The 22,806-nt window shown below is 43.8% G+C and overlaps 1 protein-coding gene across 1 annotated transcript in view; it reads left to right on the top strand.

The window, feature by feature from the left end:
• The first annotated feature begins 6,166 nt into the window (after positions 1-6,166).
• LOC122898131 (cytospin-B-like) overlaps positions 6,167-22,806 on the top strand; it is a 69,691-nt gene continuing 53,051 nt past the window's right edge. Inside the window, 1 exon segment of the mRNA XM_044236218.1 lies at positions 6,167-6,359. Coding sequence (XP_044092153.1) covers positions 6,320-6,359 — 40 coding nt within the window. The 5' untranslated portion in view covers positions 6,167-6,319.

Here is a 22,806-nt window from a genome sequence, read left to right on the forward strand (position 1 = left end):
CCCTGGCATGGGATTATTTCTGAATAAACATTAAGAATCATTATCTCGGAAGCTAGATGTTTATGTATATTTGCAATTATTTATTTCTTTTTTTAATTTTATTTGCAATTTTTTCTTTTGAATACATTCCTAGGAGACAAATTGCTGGGTTTAAGGATATGCACATTTTTTTCTTTTTGTGTGCTCTGATCATAAAAGTAAAATATGTTTATTGTTAAGGCATTAGAGATACTTGCTATAGAAAAAGAAAGTTTTCTATAACTCTTTCTTCAGATATAGTTATTTATAGCAATTTGTTGTATACACAGCAAATATATATGTGTATGCACGAATATGGACAATATCATTTAATATTTTTAATAAAAATGGTCCCATGTACATATTATTGTATTGTGTATGCCTGAACATCAGGGGCTCTTTACAGTCAATGACTATTTCTAAAAACCTCTTCTTTTTCTTTCCTTAAATAAATACTTCAAATATAGATGAAATAGAAAATACATAATTTGGGGCACCTGGCTGCCTCAGTCGGGTACAGCACATGACTCTTGATCTCAGTTCATGAGTTCAAGCCCCACATTGGGCATGTAGCCTACTTAAAAAAAAAAAAGGCAGCAAAAAAAACAAAATACAGAATTTTTCAACTTAGTTACACCTTTACATTTGAAATCACATACTGTATAAAATATAGGAATTTAGGGCTCCTGGGTGACTCAGTTGGTTAAGCCACTGCCTTCGGCTCAGGTCATGATCCCAGCATCCTGGGATCGAGTCCCGCATGGGGCTCCTTGCTCGGCAGGGAGCCGGCTTCTCTCTCTGCCTGCTTATGCGCTTGTGCTCTCTCTCTCTCTCTCTGACAAATAAATAAAATTAAAAAAAAAAGAAGGCCCAGCTTCCATGGGGCCTGTGTTTTAAAAAATATAGGAATTTAGAGCTGTACTGCTGCTTTTTTAAATTAATTAATTACTTAAAAAATATTTACTTGAGAGAGAGAGAGCACTTGTGGTAGGGGGTTATGGAGGGAGAGGGAGAAGCAGAGAAGCAGGCTCTCCACTGAGCCCAATACGGGACTCATCCCAGGACCCTGAGATCCTGACCTGAACCAAAGGCAGACGCCTAACCAACTGAGCCACCCAGGTGCCCCAACCTCCTTTTTTAAAATGGTTACATAGACAACCTCTATCAGCATCTCAATCTCATTGATCAAGGTTGTTTGAGGTTGTGCCTTATGTACCCAGTATTTAACACTGATTGGATCCTGGTGATTAAAAATACATAGATTTTTGGAGGCATTGGGGAAAATTTTAATACGGGGTATCTGCTATATGATATTTTGAAAATACTGTTTTTCTTGGATGTGATAATGCTGTTGTAGAAGAATGCCTTAGGAGATCACGGTGGAAGTGTTTAGGGGTGAAGTGTCATGATGTCTGCAGTGTAGTTTCAAATGATTCAATGAAAAGAAAAATGGAAGGACAGAAGGATAAAAAGCAAATGGTAGAATGTTTACAGTTGCTAGCGGTAGGCGGGAAGTATATAAGGGTGTTCATTGCAGTGTTCTCTCCACACTTTTCTCTGAATTTGGAATTGTTCGAAATGAAAAGTGGGACAATATAGAAAAGCTTTCTTCCCCCTTGATATTATAAAAATATTCAGCCACATTTACTTCTAGGGCTTTTATATTTTCATATTTTACAATTAAATCTATGTTGAATTGGAATTTATTTCTGGCATAAAAGGTGAGATATGGGTCTCACTACATTTGAAGTGCTACTTTATACTAAATTCTTTTAAATCTGAGGGTTTTGGGGTTTTTTTTGTTTGTCTATTTGTTTGTTTTGCATTTCCATTCTGTGGTAGCCATACAATATTTCTTCTGTAATTTTACAGCATTCTTTTAAAATTCATATGAATTTTCTTATGTTGTCCAATGTCTTTATTTATTCAGGTGAATTTTGGAATAAACACATCGACTTCATGATTGATTTGCATTTTGTTAAAATTACAGATTAGGGACACCTGGGTGGCTCAGCTATTTAAGTGTCTGCCTTCTGCTCAGGTCATAATCCCAGGGTTGTGGGATCAAGCCCTGCATCGGACTCCCTGCTTAGTGGAGAGCCTCCTTCACCCTCTGTCGGCCGCTCCCCCTGCTTGTGCTCTCTGTCTGTCTGTCTGTCTCTCTCTCTGACAAATAAATAAATAAAATCTTTAAATAAAATAAAATCATAGATTAACTTGGACAGGCTTGACTTTTATATAATTTAGCCTTCTCATTTCAATAACATAGGATTTCTGTGGGTATCAAAAGATCCTTCAGAAGTTTAAGTAACCCATCACAGAGCTATTTTATTTGCTTGAGAAGTTAGCATTTTAGCTGATAGAGGAAATAAATATATTATTTACTTCACTTACTATACATTAGAGTTAAGGAATGCAAAAATTATTAAGACAGCATCACTGCCACACAAGAGTTTATCACCGTATAAAGAAGAACGGTTGAAATAATGTGGTTCTGTGCAAAAATATAAGCATTTACACGATATACAGAATTTTCATGAGGGAGAGAGTATTTAATTCTGGCTGGGATGGGTGGGCTCACCAGAAGTGCTTGATGCCTGAGCAAGAGTTTGTTTGCTTGTTTGTTTGTTTATGAGAGAGAGTGCAGGAGTGGGGAGGAGAGGGAAAGGGAGAAGAACACAGAATCTTAAGCAGGCTCCACACTTGGCTTGGAGCCCTACACAGGACTTGATCCCACCATCCTGAGATCATGACCTGAGCTGAAAGCAAGAGACCAACGCTTAAACTGACTAAGCCACACAGGTGCCTCTACCTGAGAAAGAATTTAAATCTTTTTTTAAAACATGAATTTATTTATTTGAAAGAGAGAGAGAGAGCTCACGTGCGCACATGCCCTCTGTGGTGGGCGGGAGTGGTGGGGGAGACATAGAGGGAGAAGCAGACTCCCCAAAGAGCAGGGAGTCCCATGTGGGGCTCCATCCCAGACCCTGGGATCGTGACATGAGCCAAAGGCAGACACTTAACCTACTGATCCACCTAGGCACCCTTCTAAGCAATAATTTAAAAGATGAATAGGTACTTGCCAGGAAGCCAGATTATTCTATATCAGAGTATCAGATCAGAGGGAATATAGCAGATACAAAAGCATAGAGGCCTGGGGCGCCTGGGTGGTTCAGTCGGTTAAGCGTCTGACTCTTCGTTTAGGTTCAGGTCATGATCTCATGGTTCGTGAGATTGAGCCCCTGGTCAGGCTCCATGCACAGTGAGGTGTCTTCTGGAAGATTCTCTCTCTCATCCTCCTTGTGCCCCTCCCCCCACTCATGTGCTTGCTCTCTCTCTAAAATAAATAAATATTTTTTTAATTTATTATTTTTTTTAAAGAGAGAGAGACACAGGCATCCAGGAGGTATCTTGGTTTGGTGTCTTATTTAGTTGTCATAAAGAGAAGGTTAATTGCTTAACATTTTATGGGATGAATAAAATGAGTCATCAGTTTTCAAACCTCTGTGGATAAGGATGTAACTGTTCTGTAAACTGACGTTGTGCCGCTGTTACAGGGTTCACAACTGCAGCCTTTGTCTATCATGTCATACATAGTTGAAGTCCACCATCTTTTCTGGGCTTATTCTTCACCTTTAAAAAAAGGGAGTGGGAAGGCAGAGCTTGATTTCATATACACTTCTGCTCTGAAATTATCCTATGCAATTTATTTTCCTTAGTATGTTTGTTTCTGTGTGCTCAGCGCTGTGCTGGGTTGTGCAGGTTATAGAAATAGAACTATGGCTTCTCTTTTTGACAAATTAGTTTTTTTGGTTTTTTTTTTTAGGTTTTATTTATTTATTTGACAGACAGAGATCACAAGTAGGCAGAGAGGCAGGCAGAGAGAAAGGAGGAAGCAGGCTCTCTGCGGAGCGAGAGCCTGATGCAGGACTGGATCCCAGGACCCTGGGATCATGACCTGAGCCGAAGGCAGAGGCTTTAACCCTGAACCACCCCGGCAGCCTGACAAATTAGTTTTGTTGGAGAAACAAGCCCATGGCACTGTTAAAAGGAAGTAACATGTAGGAGCTGATTGGTTTATGATACAGCCTATAAATTCATTCATTCATTCCCTGTTCTTAGGAGCTTTGCAATCTAGTGGGGGAGACAATAAACCAGTAAACAAGTAAATATATAGCATGCTCACTGGTGATATGCATCCTGGAGGTCAGCAAAGCAGGAAAATGTGTACCTTCAGGGTCTGGCTTACTATTTAATGTGGTGTGACAAGAGAAGCCCCTCTTACTGGAATGACATTGGACCAGAGACCTAGGAAATGAAAGAGAATGAAACATGGGGTCTGTGTAATGTAGGAATGTGGGGGAAGAGCATTCCAGGCAGAGGGAGCCGCAGGGGCAAAGGCCCTTGCGTGGGAGATGATTGGCTTATTTGAGATACAGTGAGGAGGCCACTGTAGCAAAAAGCAGTGTGAGCGGGAGAAGGTGAGTCCACCGATGGAAGGAGGGGGTGATCATTCAGAACCGTGGAGGCCAAGGTAAGGGCGTTGGCTCTTCCTCCCAGTGAGACAGAAAGCTGTTGGAGCATTGTAAATGGAGGTGTGGTATGATTTGACCTAGGTTTTAGAAGCACCACTCTGTTAGGTGAAGATTAGAGTATAAACAGGCGGGCAGAAGATGGAGACCGGTTAGGAGGCAGTTGCGATCATCCTGGTAGGATGGTCCGTGGCTTGGACCAGGTGGTAGCAATGGACATGGTGAGAAGAGCTGAGACAAGGTGGCATTCATGATAACTATTCTGACATATTCCATCTACAGAGATGAAGACGACTATATGAGACAGCTATGGAAGAAAATCAAGATTTTGGCCTTTTTTTCTAGTTAAATCAGAGATGCTTATTAAGACACCTAAGTGGAAGTGTCAAGAAGGTAGTGAGTTAAATGAGTCTGGAATATAGAAGAGGGTACCAGGCGGAAAATATATAGGTGGTGCTTAAAAGCCACAATGTGGTGGGGGCAGCCAAGTTAGAGAAGAGATGACCAAGGTGATTATATAGATCACTGGGCTTGGGGGCACTCCTGGTGCTAGAGATCAAGTTGAGGAGGAGAAGGGCGCCTAGGTGGCTCAGTTGGTTAAGTGACTGCCTTCGGCTCAGGTGTTGATCCTGGAGTCTCCGGATGGAGTCCCGCATCTGGCTCCCTGCTCAGCAGGGAGTCTGCTTTTCCTGCTGACCTCTCTCCTCTCAATGCTTTATCTCTCTCTCTAATAAGTAAGTAAAACCTTTAAAAAAAAAAAAAGGAGAGGAGAGGAGGAGAGGCCAGCAAAGGGGATTGAGAAGAGGAGACCAGAGAGGCGGGGTCCTGCTGTCTGGACTCCTCCTTTTATGAGGAGCAGAATGATCAGCGGTGACCTAAGATGTTGATAGGTAACTTGGCCATAGCGTCCAAGTAATGCAGAGAGAACTAGCCATTCCACTCATGATTTTATTAGTTCTAAATATTTTTCACTGCAAGATTTACTTATTTTTAGCTGTTTTCACTGTCAGGTTAACTATGAAAGTTGTTCAGGGCGATTTCCATAAGTTCGTCATTTCTGATACGCAGAAGAACAGTTGCCGTAAGGATTAGTATGCATTTCATCATTTGTGGTAGTATTCATCTTGAATAACCGGCAGGTGTTTGTTAAAGTGTCACTCGTCTTCACGTCCTTCTCGAGAGTTGCTGGTGCGTCCGTTCCTTCATTTACCCAGAAAATCGCTTCAGCGCCTGTACCGTGCCAGCCCTACCTAGTTTTTCTTGCCCTGACATGAGATCTCAAGTCTCACGCGCAGCATCTTGCCTTTCTCGTGGCCCTTGGCGTCAGCCTCCCCGCAGTGGGGTTTTTCCAGCCTACCTGTCCAGCTGCAGTTCTCAGCGTCCGCCCCTAGAGGCCTGAAGTCGGTCAGCTGTTGCGGCCCTCCCACGCGTGGGAGGGAACCCTTCGGATGCTCCAGGGTGATATGCAGATGAGATGGGAGGGCACTATGCAGATGAGATGGGCGGTCCTCGCCGGGCAGGCCGGCTGGAGTTGCGGTGGGCGGGCCTGCTAGCGGACGGTATGCAGATGAAGTGGGCGGGACCGCCCGCGCGGGCAAGGAGCCGCTCCGCCGGCGGCCGCCGGGAACTGGAAGGCGCCCGGCCCTTTCTTTGACTGGAGCGGACCCGCCGGACGCCACCGCCTAGCCAGTCCGAGCCGGCGCAAACTCCAGCACGGCGGACACCTTGTCCGAGGCCGGCCAGCCGACCGCTGCCGGAGTCCGCCGAGCATGGGCAACCACTCGGGGCGGCCGGAGGATCCCGAACCAGGTCTGTGCTGTCGGCGGGGGTCGCGCCGCGCCCCCTCCCCAGCCCGGCGCCCTTCCCTCACCCGCCTTGCGGGCCAGCGGTCGCCGCGCTGCCCGCGGGCGCCCAGGGGGCCAGTGGAAAGATGAAGTTGCCGGGGTGTGATTCTTGCCTTTGGAATGCGCTAATGGGGTTGTGAAATTACCTGTGCCTGTTCCGCGACAAGGAAATGCCACTCACCGTAAACACGTACCTGGAAGCCCTGGGTCCGCCCGGCCGCAGCGAATGGGGCGGGCGGCAGCGGGTCTCGGTGGCCAGGAGCACGCAGGCCCGGTCCGTGGGGAGAGAGGCGTCGGGGGTGGGGGGCTCGGTGCCCACAGCCCTGTGGAATCTGACTTGCCCCTCCCGTCTGCCGCCCGGACGGTGTCTCCAGTACCGTGCGTGTAGGCAGTTCTCGCAGACTTTCTGGGCATTTGCGACGAAAAGTGTGACTTGGCAGTCGTGTTCTGGTTCATTGTCCGTTTTGCGGTGCCTCATTAGCATATCACACACTTTCTGGAGTCGCGTGGAAGGCGGCAACCCGTCAGCAGATCTGTTACTCATCCTCAGACCGAGGGCTTGATTGTGTCTGTTTCTTACCCAGAATAGTCCGTGCTTATTCTGGGATGCCAAAAACTTCGCCGGCTTATCAAATTTTTATTTCCTCAGAAATTAAGCGAGCCTGGTGGAGAGTCAGTCAGCTGGGCTTTCGTTTTCATCTTCTGGTTTATCATCCTGGCCTCCGGCATGGATTTAGATGCTGATAACCACGGGGTTGTGTTTAAAAACAAAACCAGAACATTCCTGTTCTGTCACAGGAAGGAAGCGGAATCTAATTTAGCCTCAAAAACTGCATCTCGTCTGATTGGGGAGAGATGGTCGACTTAATGCTGGAATCCTGGAGTGGCAGGTGGCTAGAATGTGTTCCTGGGGCAGAATGTGTTTGAAGAGGCAGAACTCTTCAAAATGTTCTCAAGGGTGTAATGTTTTAATTGGGTTTTGACCGAGGACGTTGAGGCTTTGAGAGTTAGTGACTTGGGCAAGTGACAGCCCTGTAAGCAGACTCCTGGTCTGTGTCTCCGCTGAGGTCCTGGCAGGGAGGCCGAGCAGCCTTAGGCTGTATCCTTGGGGCTGGGCAGGGGTGGGGTGCCTTGTACTGGTACCACAACCTGGATGGAAAACTTGGCCACAGGGGAACACTATGAAGAAAACATTTAGAGAGTGGGTTACTGCTTAGTTTACATAGGGCTAACTCTAAAATTGCACAGCAGGTATCCAAACCTCTTTGGGCAGAACAACCAATATTTGCAAAATAATGCCTTTGTCATAAACAGCACTATGATAAACTTATTAGGTGAAGCATATGTAACATTTTAAAAACAGCTCATTAGCACGCATCTGCCCAGGTCTGAGTAAAAACTCATTTCCTTTGTGTCAGAATTGCGAAGAGACCGCCCCTCTTGCTAGAGCCTTTAGAAGTTACTTGGGTTCCGATTTCTAAGTGATGTTGCTTTCTTTTTTTTTTTTTTTAGGATTTTTTTTTTTATTCAGGGGCACCTGGGTGGCTCAGTCAGTTAAGCATCTGCCTTCGGCTCAGGTCATGATCCCAGGATCCTGGGATGGAGCCTTCAGTTGGGCTCCCTGCTCAGTGGGAAGTCTGCTTGTCTCTCTCTCTCTCAAACAAATGAGTGAATAAAATCTTATTAGAGAGCAAGAGAAGACAGAGTAAAAGCACTAGTGAGGGGAGGAGCAGAGGGAGAGGGATGAGAAGATGCCCCGCTGTGTGGGCAGCCTGATGCAGGACTTGATCCATGATCATGAGATCATGATCTGAGCCCAGATCAAGAGACAGTTAACCAGCTGAGCCACCCAGGTGCCCCAAAGTGACGTTGCTTAAAACATTCTAATGGACTGGAGAGGGAAAGGACATTTCTATGCCAGGGACTTATTTTATTGCATTTTTCAAGAATGAATATAATTTCACAACAGGAACTTAATCTGATTTGTGACATGTAAAGATAACACCTGGAAAATCTTAGAGACTTGTGTTGCCTGAAAGTGTGAGTATAATTATTCTGGGATACCAAAAACTTTGCCGGCTTATCAAATATGGTCTTTTGATGCTGTAATGAAATGCTATAGGATGCATAAAAAATGTGGAAATTAGAGTTTTGTTAAAGATGGATGTATCTTCAGTCTGCTTTGGCATGAGGGCTAGCACAAGGTGGGAGCCTCCCACTCGCAGTTGTGGCTCATTGAGTTCCTCAACGGGTTGTCAGAGCAAGGGGTCCAGAATTGAGTGGTAGAGGTAAGGGGGAGAGAAGGAAGGCTGGAAATGGAGAGAGTAGGTCTGATTTTTTACCCAGGTCTTATATTGTATCACTTTTGTTCTTTGAATGAAGACCTTTAAAAGGAATTGGGGGGGGCTTCTGGGTTGGCTTAGTCAATCGAGTATGTAGCTGTTGATCTTGGAGTTGTGAGTTTGAGCTCCATGCTGGGTATATAAAGATTACTTTTAAAAAATTATCATTAAACAGAATTAGGAATGAAAGAAGTTCGTTAGAGACCTGACAAACACGAAAAGAAGTGGGAAGCCAGGGCTGGGGTGAGGAGAGTTTTATTTTATTTATTTTTAAAGATTTTATTTATTTATTTGTCAGAGAGAAAGAGACTGAGCTAGAGAGTGAGGCCAAGCAGGGGAAGTGGCAGGCAGAGGGAGAAGCAGACTTCCCGCTGAGCAAGGAGCCCAATGCAGGACTCAATCCCAGGGTCCCGGGATCATGACCTGAGTTGAAGGCAGATGCTTAACCGACTGAGCCACGCAGGCATACTGAGGAGAGTTTTAGACCATGATGCAGATCTGGCATGTATGAAAGGAAGCAGGGAGGTAGCAGGCTTGGGCAGGGAGAGCCTCAGAGAGCTGTGCAGATCTGGTGAGGTCTTAGCCAACTGATTGGGGGAGCTCCAAAACAGACTGCCCATTAGAGTCCCCGGCTAGGCAGAAATGGCCAGTCCCCAGGGCTCTTGTTGTGGTCAGTCACTGCTGGAGGTGGCCTGGGAAGAGTATACCTTCAGCTCAAAAGCCAGAGTGAGTCCTGGGATCCTGGTGGCCCTAAGAGCCAGAGGTGTCCGCTAACTGCAGTCCTTATAGCGGAATACTAAGTTCTTCCTCGAATAGAGGTCCAAGTGGCACAACTCATGGCTACCTTCCACAGGACCTCAGTTGCTTGGGCATGGTGGGTCCATTGAAAGGGCAGATGAGGTAAAATCTCCATCTTAGACCTCCCCTCCCCAGGCTTAAAAGGGCTAGGCTGCTCGTTGTCTTTTTCAGGTGGAAGCACCTTGTCCTCTCTAGGGCACACCCAGAGGAGAAGACAGGCTCTCGACTGCTGCTGCTTTTCTAGCACTGGAGTTGGCCAGGGGGGCAGCAGGTTTCCTCTTTTGTGGTGTCTGTGATCCTCTGAGCCAGGTCATTATGACTTACTGTGGTATTGCAGGATGGGCAAGAGAAATGGGTCAAGTAAGAGACATGAAAACTTTTGTAAGTGAGGGCAGCTAGAATGAGAACTCCCTACATATTTCCAGTTAACATTCCTTCAACTTCCAACCAGGTTGTCAGTACCTACATTATAAAGAGGGCTGCTGGGTCTAGTTGTGCAGGTTGTGCATGGTTCAAAGGCATCTGGGTATAAAGGGATGAGGGGGCCCACGTAGGGTTATATAATTCAGTGGAAGGGCTGTCATTTTGCAGTTTTGCCTTTTTGTATTCACACCAAGGGACCCAATATGCTGAAGGAGGCCTTAGTCAAATGTGAGTTTAGTAGGCTTTACCCAGTTTTACTACTAGCTGATATTTGCTTACTGTTTACTTTAAATTTACATGTATGTGTTCATTTTTTATTTTGTTATTTTTTTAAAGTTTTACTTAGTAATGTCTCCGCCCAACGTGGGTGGGGCTTGAACCCTCAACCCCGAGACCAAGAGTCACATGCTCTTCCAACTAAGCCAGCCAGATGCCCCTGCATATATGCGTTTAAACAATAAATACAAATGATATAAAACAAAAGTAAAAGCCTCTATTCAGACCCACTTTATATTAGTTATAGTTAACGCTAACTGGTAAAGACACCTCCCTAAGGAGCCACTTAAGACAGTAAAAGCTGATTTCTCCCTCACATCACGGTCTAGTGTGAGTCGGGGGAAGTCTGGGCAGCATATGGTTGTTGGAGACAGAAGCTGATGGACATTCACCGTCAGCGTCTGGCTGCCAAGTTGCACTGGGTCTGCCCAAAGTCAGGAGGGGAAGTTGCTCACGGAGGACACCGTAGGAGACTATAGTAGTGACTATAGTCAGGGGCCAGGCCTGGAGGAAAGGTGTACATTATCTTTCCTTGGGCTTCATGGGCCTGTCTCAGTCACATGGCCCCTCCTGGATGCTCAGAGACCAGGAAATGTCTGTGTGGAGTGCCAGGCAGAGGACAGCCCAGATGCTGTGAATACTGGCAGGTTCTTTCCAGGCTGTCAACCACACGTGTGTCAGTATTAAGAAAAATTTGATCGGGAAAAATTGAAAGACATGGAAACACTCATATATCCGTCACCTAGATCGTACAGTTAACATTTTGCTACATTTGCTTTATACCTCTGTCCATCTCTTCATCCTTTCATTTGTTGTCCCACCTTATTGGGGGGAGGGGACAGTTTCAAAGAAATGGTGCTTATCTCCGTAATTCTACCTAATACGCTCTACCTGTATTCTTTCCTGATTTCCTAGCTTTCAAGGCTCTCTACCAGCCCTCGCTGTGAAAGTTGAGGAGCCTAGTGCATTTTCACTACTATAGTCTTCTCCCCCCGCCCCACTGCCCCACACCACTCCCCCATTCCTGCAAGTCATACTTAAATTTTCTGAAGCTCTTGTTAGTCTGGTAGAATGCCGAAGGTGGGATATAGATGGTGGTTATACAGTTTTTCACTGTAAAATTTGCTCAGCTTGGCTGTATGAAATTGTCATATAAAAATGTTTAGAATTCGGGGCTCCTAGGTGGCTCAGTGGGTTAAGCCTCTGCCTTTGGCTCAGGTCATGGTTCCGGAGTCCTGGGATCAAGCCCTGCATCGGGCTCCCTGCTCAGCAGGGAGCCTGCTTCCCTTCCTCTCTCTCTGCCTGCCTCTCTGCCTACTTGTGATCTAAATCTTTTTTAAAAAAATGTTTAGAATTCTAAGGAAATCTATTGTTTATGACCTTTTTCTTTCTCTTCTTCTTCTTCTTTTTTTCCACCTGCATTTCTTTTGAGCCAAAGGCACAGGCTTAACCCACTGAGCCACCCAGGCACCGCTCCACCTGCATTTCTTGACTAACCAACTTTAAACAATGTCCTTAGCTAGGTAAAAAAGGGTATAACATCCCAAAATTTCTTCTGTCTTTTCCACATTACCCTCCATACCTTGTCTCGGTCTGCCTCTCAATCTTGCACGTGGCTAGAATGTTCTGTTTCTTGAGCATATAAGTTAATGGATTCTGTTGGCATTAGTTTTGGATTTCAAGGATTCATCAGAGTTTTTACAATATTCACTAAGAAGAGAATATAGTATACAGTTTTCTCAGATGTGTTCTGTACCGTAGAAGAATTTCAGAGTGGAACTAATGTTCCAAGAGACATACTTGGAAAATGTGCTCTTTTGAGATTAAAAATGGTGTATAAATCAAAGATCCATGATAATACATAAAAAAACCAGATAAGATCAAATGTATCTGTCACTGTAATAAATGTGAATGGGTTAAAATCTGCATCTAAAAAAAAGATCACCCTCCTGTAGCTTAAAACAGGAAACAAAATATAATATATATGCTACAGAAAATCATATTCTGGCAGTACTTTCATTTTTTTAAAAAATTATTTATTTGTCAGAGAGAGGGAGCACAGGGAGCCAGAGGGAGAGGGAGAAGCAGGCTCCCTGCTGAGCAAGGAGCCCCACATGGAACTCGATCCCAGATGCTGGGATCATGACCTGAGCCAAAGGCAGCCACTTAACCAACTGAGCCACCCAGGCGTCCCAGATACTTTCATTTTTAAAATCAAGTCAGTTAAACTGTGAATAGTTAAGCTTTCAAGGTCAGCATCTTGTTATTCTATGTATAAGAAAAAAAATTTTTTTATACTTTTTATATAAGAAAAATTTAATAGCCACTATTTAAGGGGATCTTGGATTAATATTCAGTTCCATTTATAAACTTGGTAATAAATTTAAAATATCTTTAATTGTGTTTTTTAGTTTAATGTATTTAGGTTCCTATTAGGTCTGATGACAAACCAGTCCAGTTCTTTAAAGGCTTATAAGTTTAATAATTACATTTATAAACAGTGATTCTTAAATCGTCACATATTTATGAGCACATATTCTCTCTCCTTGTGTGCATATATGTAGATGCACACTTAGAAATTAAGATCACAAATTACTCAGTTGTACCTTTTAGATTGGAATCATGAGGCTGATCTGAGTTCTTTTTTAAAAAAAATATTTTATTTTTATTTATTTATTTGAGAGACAGAGATCACAAGTAGGCAGAGAGAGAGGAAGAGAAGCAGGATCTCCGCTGAGCAGAGAGCCCGATGTGAGGCTCAATCCCAGGACCCTGCGGTCATGACCTGAGCCAAAGGCAGAGGCTTTAACCCACTGAGCCACCCAGGCGCCCCTGATCTGAATTCTTAATAGGTCCAATTCTCCTAAAATTAAAAATGGAATTTCAAAATGTAGGTATTAATATATAACATTGCTCACACACATATGTAATTATATAATTACTACTCATTTAATTCTTGTAATTTTAAAAGATTGTATTTATTTATTTGAGAGAGAGAGAGCACGCGATTGAGAGAGCACAAGCGGGCAAGCAGACTCCTGCCTGTGTGTGTGTGTGTGTGTGTGTGTGTGTACGCGCGCACACACACACACACACACACACACATATGCACGCACTTGAGGGGGAGGGACAGAGGGAGTAGCAGACTCCCCACTGAACAGGAAGTCAGACCTGAGGCTCCATTTCAGGACCCTATGACCTGAGCCAAAGGTAGACGCTTAACTGACTGAGCCACCCAGGTGCCCCCATTTAATCCTTTTAACTACTTCTCTACTTAATTCTAAACCATTTTAGGATTAAAAGGTAGTTTACAGGGGCACCTGGGTGGCTCAGTGGGTTGAGGCCTCTGCCTTTGGCTCAGGTCGTGGCCCCGGGTCCTGGGATCAAGTTCTGTATTGGGCTCTCTGCATGGTGGGGAGCCTGCTTCCCCCTTTCTCTGTCCTCTGCCTGCCTCTCTACCTACTTGTGATCTCTGTCTTTCAAATAAATAAATAAAATATTTTTTAAAAAGTAGTTTACATAAGCATTTTGTTATGAATAATACAGGAATTTCATCCCATGTGATTCTGGGGGTTGCCTTTTCAGGTTGCTGAGGTTTTTGAGCAACAGAGACCTTGGGCAGGGAAAGGATAAGAACGGGATTCTTACCCTGGACTCCAGATTTGCACTAGAGCCCGTTTTGTTGTGGTTAGAGCATATTTGCTTTGAGCCCATACAATAATAGTCTATGCATGATAAATTTTCTCAACCTTTATGTGAGGATGTCTATTATTTTGCCCTCATCCTTATTGATAGTTTGTACGCATGTAGTATTCAATGTTCAGGATCTTTGTAATCTTTCTGTAACAATGACTTCAAAACATGGAGAAGGAAGTGGTCATAATACCCATGTACCTTAGATTTAAGTTGTGTTTTCCTTAATTCTTACAGTTCATAATTGGGAGCCCAAGATCTTCATTCAAACGGCCACATCACTTGGTTAGATAGAGTTTGTACTTCTGTGGCACATAATAGATGAACATTTCCCATCTAACTCCAAAGACTTTTAATAGAACACTACCTGATTTTCTTACGCTTTCCATCTCTCTTTTTTTTTTTTATTCGACAGAGATCACAAGTAGGCAGAGAGGCAGGCAGAGAGAGAGAGGAGGAAGCAGGCTCCCCACTGAGCAGAGAGCCCGATGTGGGACTCGATCCCAGGACCCTGAGATCATGACCTGAGCCGAAGGCAGCGGCTTAACCCACTGAGCCACCCAGGCACCCCCACTTTCCATCTCTTAAGGTGATTTCTTGATAGTAATACAAAGGGTGATTTAATTGTGGATATCTCTCATGGCTTTGTCTGACTTACTGAGTCAGTCTACTGAAACAATAGTATCAGTTAAAGACCTTCCTCCCCACCACACACACACACACACACACACACACACCCCTACCCACCCACCAAGTACCTTAAATCAGACAGGACCTTCTACATTGATAAAAGTACAATTCAGGAAGAAAGAGTAGCAGTTATGTAATTCATCACACTAACTAGCACACCTTGGAAGTTACTACAGTTAGAAATGCATTTTAGAAACCTCATGAGTAAAAAGGAGAGAATTCAGCAATATGTCTTACACAGTTTTTCTTTTTTTTCTTTTTTTTTTAAATATTTAATTTATTTATTTGACAGAGAGAGATCAAAAGTAAGCAGAGAGGTAGGCAGAGAAAGAGAGAAGAGGAAGCAGGCTCCCCAATGAGCAGAGAACCCGATGTGGGGCTCAATCCCAGGACCCTGAGATCATGACCTGAGCCGAAGGCAGAGGCTTTAACCCACTGGGCCCACCCAGGCGCCCCTACACAGTTTTTCTAAATTGTTCATGGGATGGTTAAAACGTTGATCTGTTCTGTACCAGAAAACCTCATGACAATCTCTTAAGGGAAATTTTACCGGCACTCTGCGATCATAATGCAATAGAACTATAGGTAATAAAAGTTGAAATTTTTAAAACTTAACCCGTTTGGAAAAGTTTGACCCAAATAGAACTGAGAACTATAATTTATTAAAAAATTATTGTAAAGTTCTCCCTAAAGTTAGAAGTAAGCAAATTCATTCCTCTGAAATTTTTTGATATCCAAAAAGAAACAATGAAAATAAGTCAATTATTATACTCAGAAATTAGGAAATAAACAAGAAAAGAAATTTGGGAAAACAGGAAGGTGTTTTTTGAAAGGGTAAAAATTAATGAAACAGGTAATTGTGTCTGTTTCACTTTTCTCTTACTTTCAGCATTTAGTACATTGCCTGATACTTGTTTGGCACATAGTATTTGTTGAATGAATAAACCAAAAAACCCCACTTGAATTGAAACATCTCAGTGTGTGTTCTTTGTTAAAACAATTAAGTAGATAGAACTGTAGTTAGACTGATGACAAAACAACAGAAATGCCCAAAATTTGCAGTGTAAGAATGTATGTAATCAAAGATGTGGATATTTTTAAAAAATAGAATAAAATTAGAACATTTTGATGAAATTGAAAATGAAACTACTAAAATCAGTTCATGAAGAAATAGAACACTCAGACAGAAAAGTAATCTTGGAAGACATCACAAAGTAACTTAAAAGCTCCAAAAATTATCCTGAACCTGATTGTTTAATAGGTAAACTTTCTCAAGTACAAAAGATATAATTTCCATGCTAAAGTTATCTAGTGCATTGTTTTCCAAAGATTACTGTACTATGGAAGATACAGGTAATAGTTTAAGGTATATACACGTGACTATTTCTTAATTTAATAATGAATTTAAAATGTGTTAGAAAATTATATCTATTACATCAAATCTATGTTGCTTAGGATGAGGTTAGGGTAAAAAATGAGCCAACATTAAGTTTATGCAGAAAAATATTAAATCTATTGTCATAGGACAAGTAAATGCAAATATAGCCAGAATTATAAAGGTGATAAATAATAGAAACTTGGAAAAAATTCTGAAGTACATAAAAGATGGAAAGCATTCCCGTTTGTTTTCATATAAGTAGTACTAGTCTATTAATACTCTTCCTGATACCAAAGCCTTTCAAAGATAGAGCTAACAAGGCAAGCTGGAGTACGTTCTTCCTGATGTTAATATACAAGTCCTAGATGAAGTATAAGCCATATTTAATCCAACTAAAAGTACAATAACATTATATAAATTCACACCGAAAGTAAATTGAAAGAGAAAATAAAAACTTTCATCTTACTTCATGTCAGTAATGCATTTAATACAATTTAACATCTACCTCAGAAACATTTAATAAGAATGAATGGATCCTTTCTTAAGATAATAAATAAAATGGTCTGAAAGCCGCACACACTATGCTTAACAGGAAACTGAAAACATTCCTGTAAAGGTCAGGAAAATAACAGCGGTCCCCATATGGGACACTGTTTCTAGATAGACGAGCCAAAGCTATATAATTTTTTAAAATAATAATATTTATTGAATGAGACAAAATTAGCATTATTTCTGGTACAATAATTTTCTTGCAGAAATAGCAGGGAGGGTTAACTGAAAAACTATTAAAACTAATGAGAATTCAGTGAACAGCTTAGAAATGCACATACCCATATATGATATGTCATATATGTATGAATATGCATGTGCATGTACATGTTGTATGTATATACGTTGGGGTTGGTGTGTGTGTCTAATAGTAGCTTTCTTTTTTTTAAATTAACATATAATGTATTATTTGCCCCAGGGGTGCAGGTCTGTGAATCATCAGGCTTACACATTTTACAGCACTCACCATAATACATACCCTCCCCAATGTCCAACACCCAGCCACCCTATCCCTACCCCCCACCCCCCAGCAACCCTCAATTTGTTTTGTGAGATTAAGAGTCTCTTATAGTTTGTCTCCCTCCCAATCCCATCTTGTTTCATTCCTTCCCTCCCAACCCACCCTGCCACCAAACTCCTCATATCAGAGAGATCATGTGACAGTTGTCCCTCTCTGATTGACTTATACCCTCTAGTTCCATCCACATCCTCGAAAATGGCAAGATTTTGTTTCTTTTGATGGCTGCATAGTATTCCTGTGTGTGTGTGTGTGTGTGTGTGTGTGTGTGTATGTCTCACATCTTCTTTATCCATTCATCTAACAGAAGCTTTCTTTATGCTAGTAATGACCCAACACAGTGGTCTGTAAGAAGGTCACATTCACAGTGTGAACAAAGTGTGAGATCTGGGGGAGAAATAGGGGATGTAAAAGTCCTCTGTGTAAACTATAAACTCGTAGAAAGTTAAAACCCAGTGATAACACAGACAGCCTCTGTTAAATGAAGGTATTATCCTTCATGCATATATGGTGGGTTTTAAAATCAGAAATCATTGTTGAATTTTTTCAAATGCCTTTCAGACTTTATCTTGATGTTATTTTTCTTCTTTATTTTTTTTAAGATTTTATTTATTCATTTGACAGAGATCACAAGTAGGCAGAGAGGCAGAAAGAGAGAGAGGAAGGGAAGCAGGCTCCCCACTGTGCATAGAGCCCGACCTGGAGCTCGATTCCAGGACCCTGGGATCATGACCTGAGCCAAAGGCAGAGGCTTCAACCCACTGAGCCACCCAGGCACCCCTGATGTTATTTTTCTTGTTAGACATAATGAGGTCATGGGTTTGAAAAGTTTTGCCTCACAATGACATTTTTTTTAAGATTTTATTTATTTATTTGACACAGAGAGATCACAAGTAGGCAGAGAGAGAGGGAGAGAAGCAGGCTCCCTGCTGAGCAGAGAGCCCGATGCGGGGCTCGATCCCAGGACCCTGAGATCATGACCTGAGCAGAAGGCAGAGGCTTAACCCACTGAGCCACCCAGGTGCCCCTATAATAACATTTTAAATCCCGTTTTTCTTAGTACCCCTTTTGGATTTTTTTTTTAACATGAAAGATGAATTAGCCTAAGTTTTAATTCGTTCCTTGTTGGCTTATATATGAAAAAGAGTGTGTGTGCAAACTTAACTCTGAACTTTGATAACTTCGGTATGTTATAATTTTGTTTTTATACTTTTTTTTTTCAAGTAAGCTCTACGCCCAATGTGGGGCTCAAACCACGACCCTGAGATAAGGAGTGCCCCACGCTCCACCCGCTGGGTCAGCCAGGCCTCATTATGATTTTAGATTTTTAAACTTTCTAAGTCAGAGAGGTATTTTGTGAGCAGAGGAGACTAGGGTTTTCTCTGTTGAGCATGTCTCCCAAATGTGCCTTAGGAAGGGTATTTCTAGCCTGTTGAATTCTGTTTTCCTTTCTTAAAATTTTTGAGAGAGAGAGAGAGAGAGTGCATGTGTGAGTGGAGGGGAGAGGCAGAAGGAGAGAATCCTTGAGCAGACTCCCCACCAATCGGGCATCCTGACGTGGGGCTCGTCTGACAACCCATGAGGTTGTGACCCAAGGGGAAATCAGGACTCCTACACTTAGCCCATTGAGCCACCCAGACAACCTTATTTTCTTAAAATTTTCATATGGCTCCAATCAGATGAGACCAGCCTATGTCATAGGAGTGGCCTGAAAATACTGAGCATCTTGAAGGTTTGAGCGTGTCCTCCTGAAGATCTTGCCGTCCCATGACAGAGCGCGCTCCCTGGGATCATCCTCCCACCAGACGCGTCCTCGGCCCGTCGCGGCCACACACTCACAGCTGTGTCTCATGAGAAGCCATCTCCCCATGTGCCCACCCACTTCCCACCCAGCCTTCAAGGCCCTCCAGTGTCCCCCTTCACGTGGACCTGGCGAGACAGCCTGATCTTCTCCAGCTGACTGAGAACTACCTGAGAACACTCGCTTGTCCTAACTCCTCTCCACCGCCCCCAACGCTCCCTAGAGGCCCCAGCAAAAAAGCATGGGTTCAGTGACTCGGTGGCACCCATCCCTTGTATTTCCTGGAAATTTTTTAATTCTCAGAAGGTAGTCTTTATATTTTAAAACTGATGTAGTTGGCCAAATATTTAAAAACTGAGATTTAAAAAAAATCACTTCATGTTATGAACTTCAGAAAAGCTTGTTTCACAGAAAGAGATTTTCCACATTCCACACCACTACAAAGATAACCCCAGTATCTGTGGGCCAGCCGCTCCCGGGGGCCCTGGCACAGGGCGCCACCCCCATCCCAGAGGCCCAACAGGCCCCCAGCTCCATTGCCCTCTGCGTTTTTACAATTCCCACCTATTCCTAAATACTCTCTTACCCATATCCTTTTGCCCCATTCCTTGTTTTTAACCCCTTTTCTGGAAAAATCAGGCTTTTCCCCCTTCGCTTCTTTATCCTCCTTTCATTGCCAACCTCATATTTCTAAATTGAACTAATTACATGTCAGTGTGAAGATTAGGGGTTATGATAAACCTGGGAAGGTAAGGTCATAAATTTTGACCTGAAACTATATATGATGAAGAACCAGTGCCCACAACCTCCCAAGCCCTTGAAAATCCCCTTTGTTTTATCTGCCAGAGAATTCATTTTCTCCCTCTAATTGGTCCTGCTTTTCTCTCTAGCAGCAGCCAAATTAAAAAAAAAAATGATTCTTGGAAGGTTAAATTATCAGCAGTCTAACCTTCTGATTCATTAACAGATAAAACAAAGAGTCTATTCATAGTGGTCATAGGTCATGAAAATGATACGTTTATAGGTAAGTTTTGGTCTCTTCTGGCGGCCTTTCCATGCGAGTACGTTACAGCGTGCCCACGTTCGCTGCACTTATGTGCTGGCCCAAAGATGGGGTGAAAGGGTTTCTTTTTGGAGGTTAGCAGAATGTGTGCGGTGGGGAGGAAGTTATGTCTGTGTGTGTGTGTTTGTGTGTCCACGCGCCCCTCACAGCTTCCCTGACATCCTGACCTTCTGCGGCATTCTGCTTTAGCATTTGACACCTTGGTAGGGACTTTCACTCAGGAATTGGAGGTGATTAAGAAAGAGGAAAGAATGAAGGGTCCCTGGATGGCTCAGTCAGTTAAGCGTCTGCCTGGCTCAGGTCACGACTCCGGGGTCCTGGGATGGAGCCAGGTGTCAGGCTCCCTGCTCAGTGGGACTCTGCTTCTCCCTCTGCCCCTCCTCTCTCATTCTCTCTCTCTCTCTCTCAAAAATAAAAATCTTCGGGCACCGGGGTGGCTCAGTGGGTTAAAGCCTCTGCCTTTGGCTCTGGTCGTGATCCCAGGGTCCTGGGATCGAGCCCCACATCGGGCTCTCTGCTCAGCAGGGAGCCTACTTCTCTCCCTCTCTAAATGGTGGGATTTGGAGAATTCCAGACACATCAAGGAGGATACGGGAGGGAGCGCCCCCAAGAGGGCTTGGAAGCCCCGTGCTCACCCCCGACCTTGCATATTTTCCCTGGGGCTGTTCCTGAGTTGTCTTTTTTTTTTTAAGATTTTATTTATTTATTTGACAGAGAGAGATCACAAGTAGGTAGAGAGGCAGGCAGAGAGAGAGGAGGAGGCAGGCTCCCTGCTGAGCAGGGAGCCCGATGCGGGACTTGATCCCAGGACCCTGAGATCATGACCTGAGCCGAAGGCAGCGGCTTAACCCACTGAGCCACCCTGAGTTGTCTTTTGTGTAGTAAACTGATCATCTAGTAAGTGGACTGTGTCCTGAGTTCTGTGAGCCGTTAGAGCGAATTATCAAACCTCAGGTGGGGCTCGTGGAAACCCCCAGTTGGTAACGAACGGGTTGATGAGAAGTACAGGCGACAGTCTGGGACCTGGGACTGGCACCTGTAGTGGGGATCGTCCTGAACTTGTGGGGTCTGTGCTAACTGCAGGGGGTTAGGGTCAATGTCAGAATTGATTTGGAGGACACCGCACGGGGGTCCAGAGAGTTCAGAGAAGCCGTCAGTGCAGGAAAACCTGCACATTTTGGTGTCAGAAGTCGGTGTGAGTACAGCAGGCAAATGGTTCGTTTTATGGGGCCTCTTGAAAGCCTTGAGCCTCCCCTACCCTCTTCTGCTCCCTCCACCAGGGGAGCCCTAGCCAGTTGTCAGTGAAGTGCTCCTTCCTGGAGAGCAGGATTGAGCCCCTGGCTGGGCTCCTGACTCTGGCCCCATCAGCAGGCCGGCAGAACTCCCCACTTCCAGCCGGGTGGCAGAGAACACCTGCTCTGAGCTGGCCTGGGCGCCTTGGACTCAGACCATAGGCCTTTCTTCATTCACGTCGCCTGCTGCTCAGCGATCCCCTTCAGGGTTCTCAACAGTTTTCTTTACCTCAGCTTAGTTTTCTCCCATTATTTCTCCAGCTTCCTTATTACTGCCGATCTTTCCTGTCTTCCTTCCTGTCTCTTAATTTTCCAAAGAATTATATTCATCTCTTTATCCTGGCTCTCAGAATTCTGGATTTCCTTAGTTGGTGTTCTATTTCATGGGCTGGATTTTCTGTCGGTCAGTATTACGGACCATCAGTAGTTTGCACTTGAAAGCCATCGGTCCCAATGCCAAGTTTTCCTTTCAAATCTTACTGAGCGTGGGTGGGAGTCTTTCTAAGGGTGTGTTTACCACGCCAGCCTTGCTCCATAATCTGGGGACCATGACTGATTGGCTCCTGGGGTTTAGTGCTACTGCCCACCTTTGGTCACCCACCAGCATTCCTGACCCCCGAGAACACCACTGGTGCTTCTCAGAGGCCTTGGAGCTTCTCTCACCATGGTGAGCTCAGGGCTTCCGCAGGACAGGGGTGGGAAGGTGGGTTGCATGACGGATCCACCCCCCAGCAGCATTCCTGTAGCCTTTAAACCTCCCCTTCTGCCTCCTATCTGGATTTGAATCCAGATGCAAATTGGTGCTGAAAACAGAACCACACAAAATGTGGTACATCGAATAGAGAATGTTTCTGTAATGCATTCAGCCTGACTTAAACTAAGTTTATTCCCCTTGGCTTATGTACAGGTGCAAATTCCTGCAAATCCCTCAGTGCGTCAGCTTTTTCTTCTTAATATTTAACAACATGGGCTCTGGAGCCAGAATGTCTGCATTCTTTTTCTGGCTTCCCTATTTTCTAGCTGTGGGATGTGCGGGTGTGTGTGTGTGCTGGTCTCGTAATCCCTTCTGGTTTCCCTCCTGTAAAATGGGAATAATAGCACTTCCTTAAAGGGGCTCTTAGAACAGTATAACATTCTTAAAACAGTGCTTGGAAGGTAATGAGTTTTCTAAAATGATAATAAATAGGAACAAAAAAATTTAACAATAAATATTAATGTCTCATGTGAACCCCTTCTCTTTTTCTTTCTCCTCCCGTGTCTCTTTTCACTACTTCTTTCCAGTCATTTCCCTTGAGGTAAACAATGTTTCATTTATCACCAAATGTTGACAGAGTGCTTCCTTCCCCAACTCCAGGGTCCACTGTCCTCCCCTCCCCATGCCTGCCCCAGTGCGCTTTTCAGATATTCAAGGATCGTATGAGTTTCCTCTTGCTGCTATAACAAATGACCACAAACTTACTGGCTTAAGCCAACACAAATTTATTTTTTTAAGAGTTTTAGAGGCTGGAAATTTTGAAGGAATGTGTTGGCAAGGCTATGTTCCTTCTGGTGACTTCAGGGCAAATTTATTTCCTTGCCTTTTCCACCTTC

Source organism: Neovison vison, unplaced genomic scaffold, assembly GCF_020171115.1.
Source record: "Neovison vison isolate M4711 unplaced genomic scaffold, ASM_NN_V1 Scaffold_125, whole genome shotgun sequence".
In the NCBI taxonomy this organism is placed as follows: Eukaryota; Metazoa; Chordata; class Mammalia; order Carnivora; family Mustelidae; genus Neogale; species Neogale vison.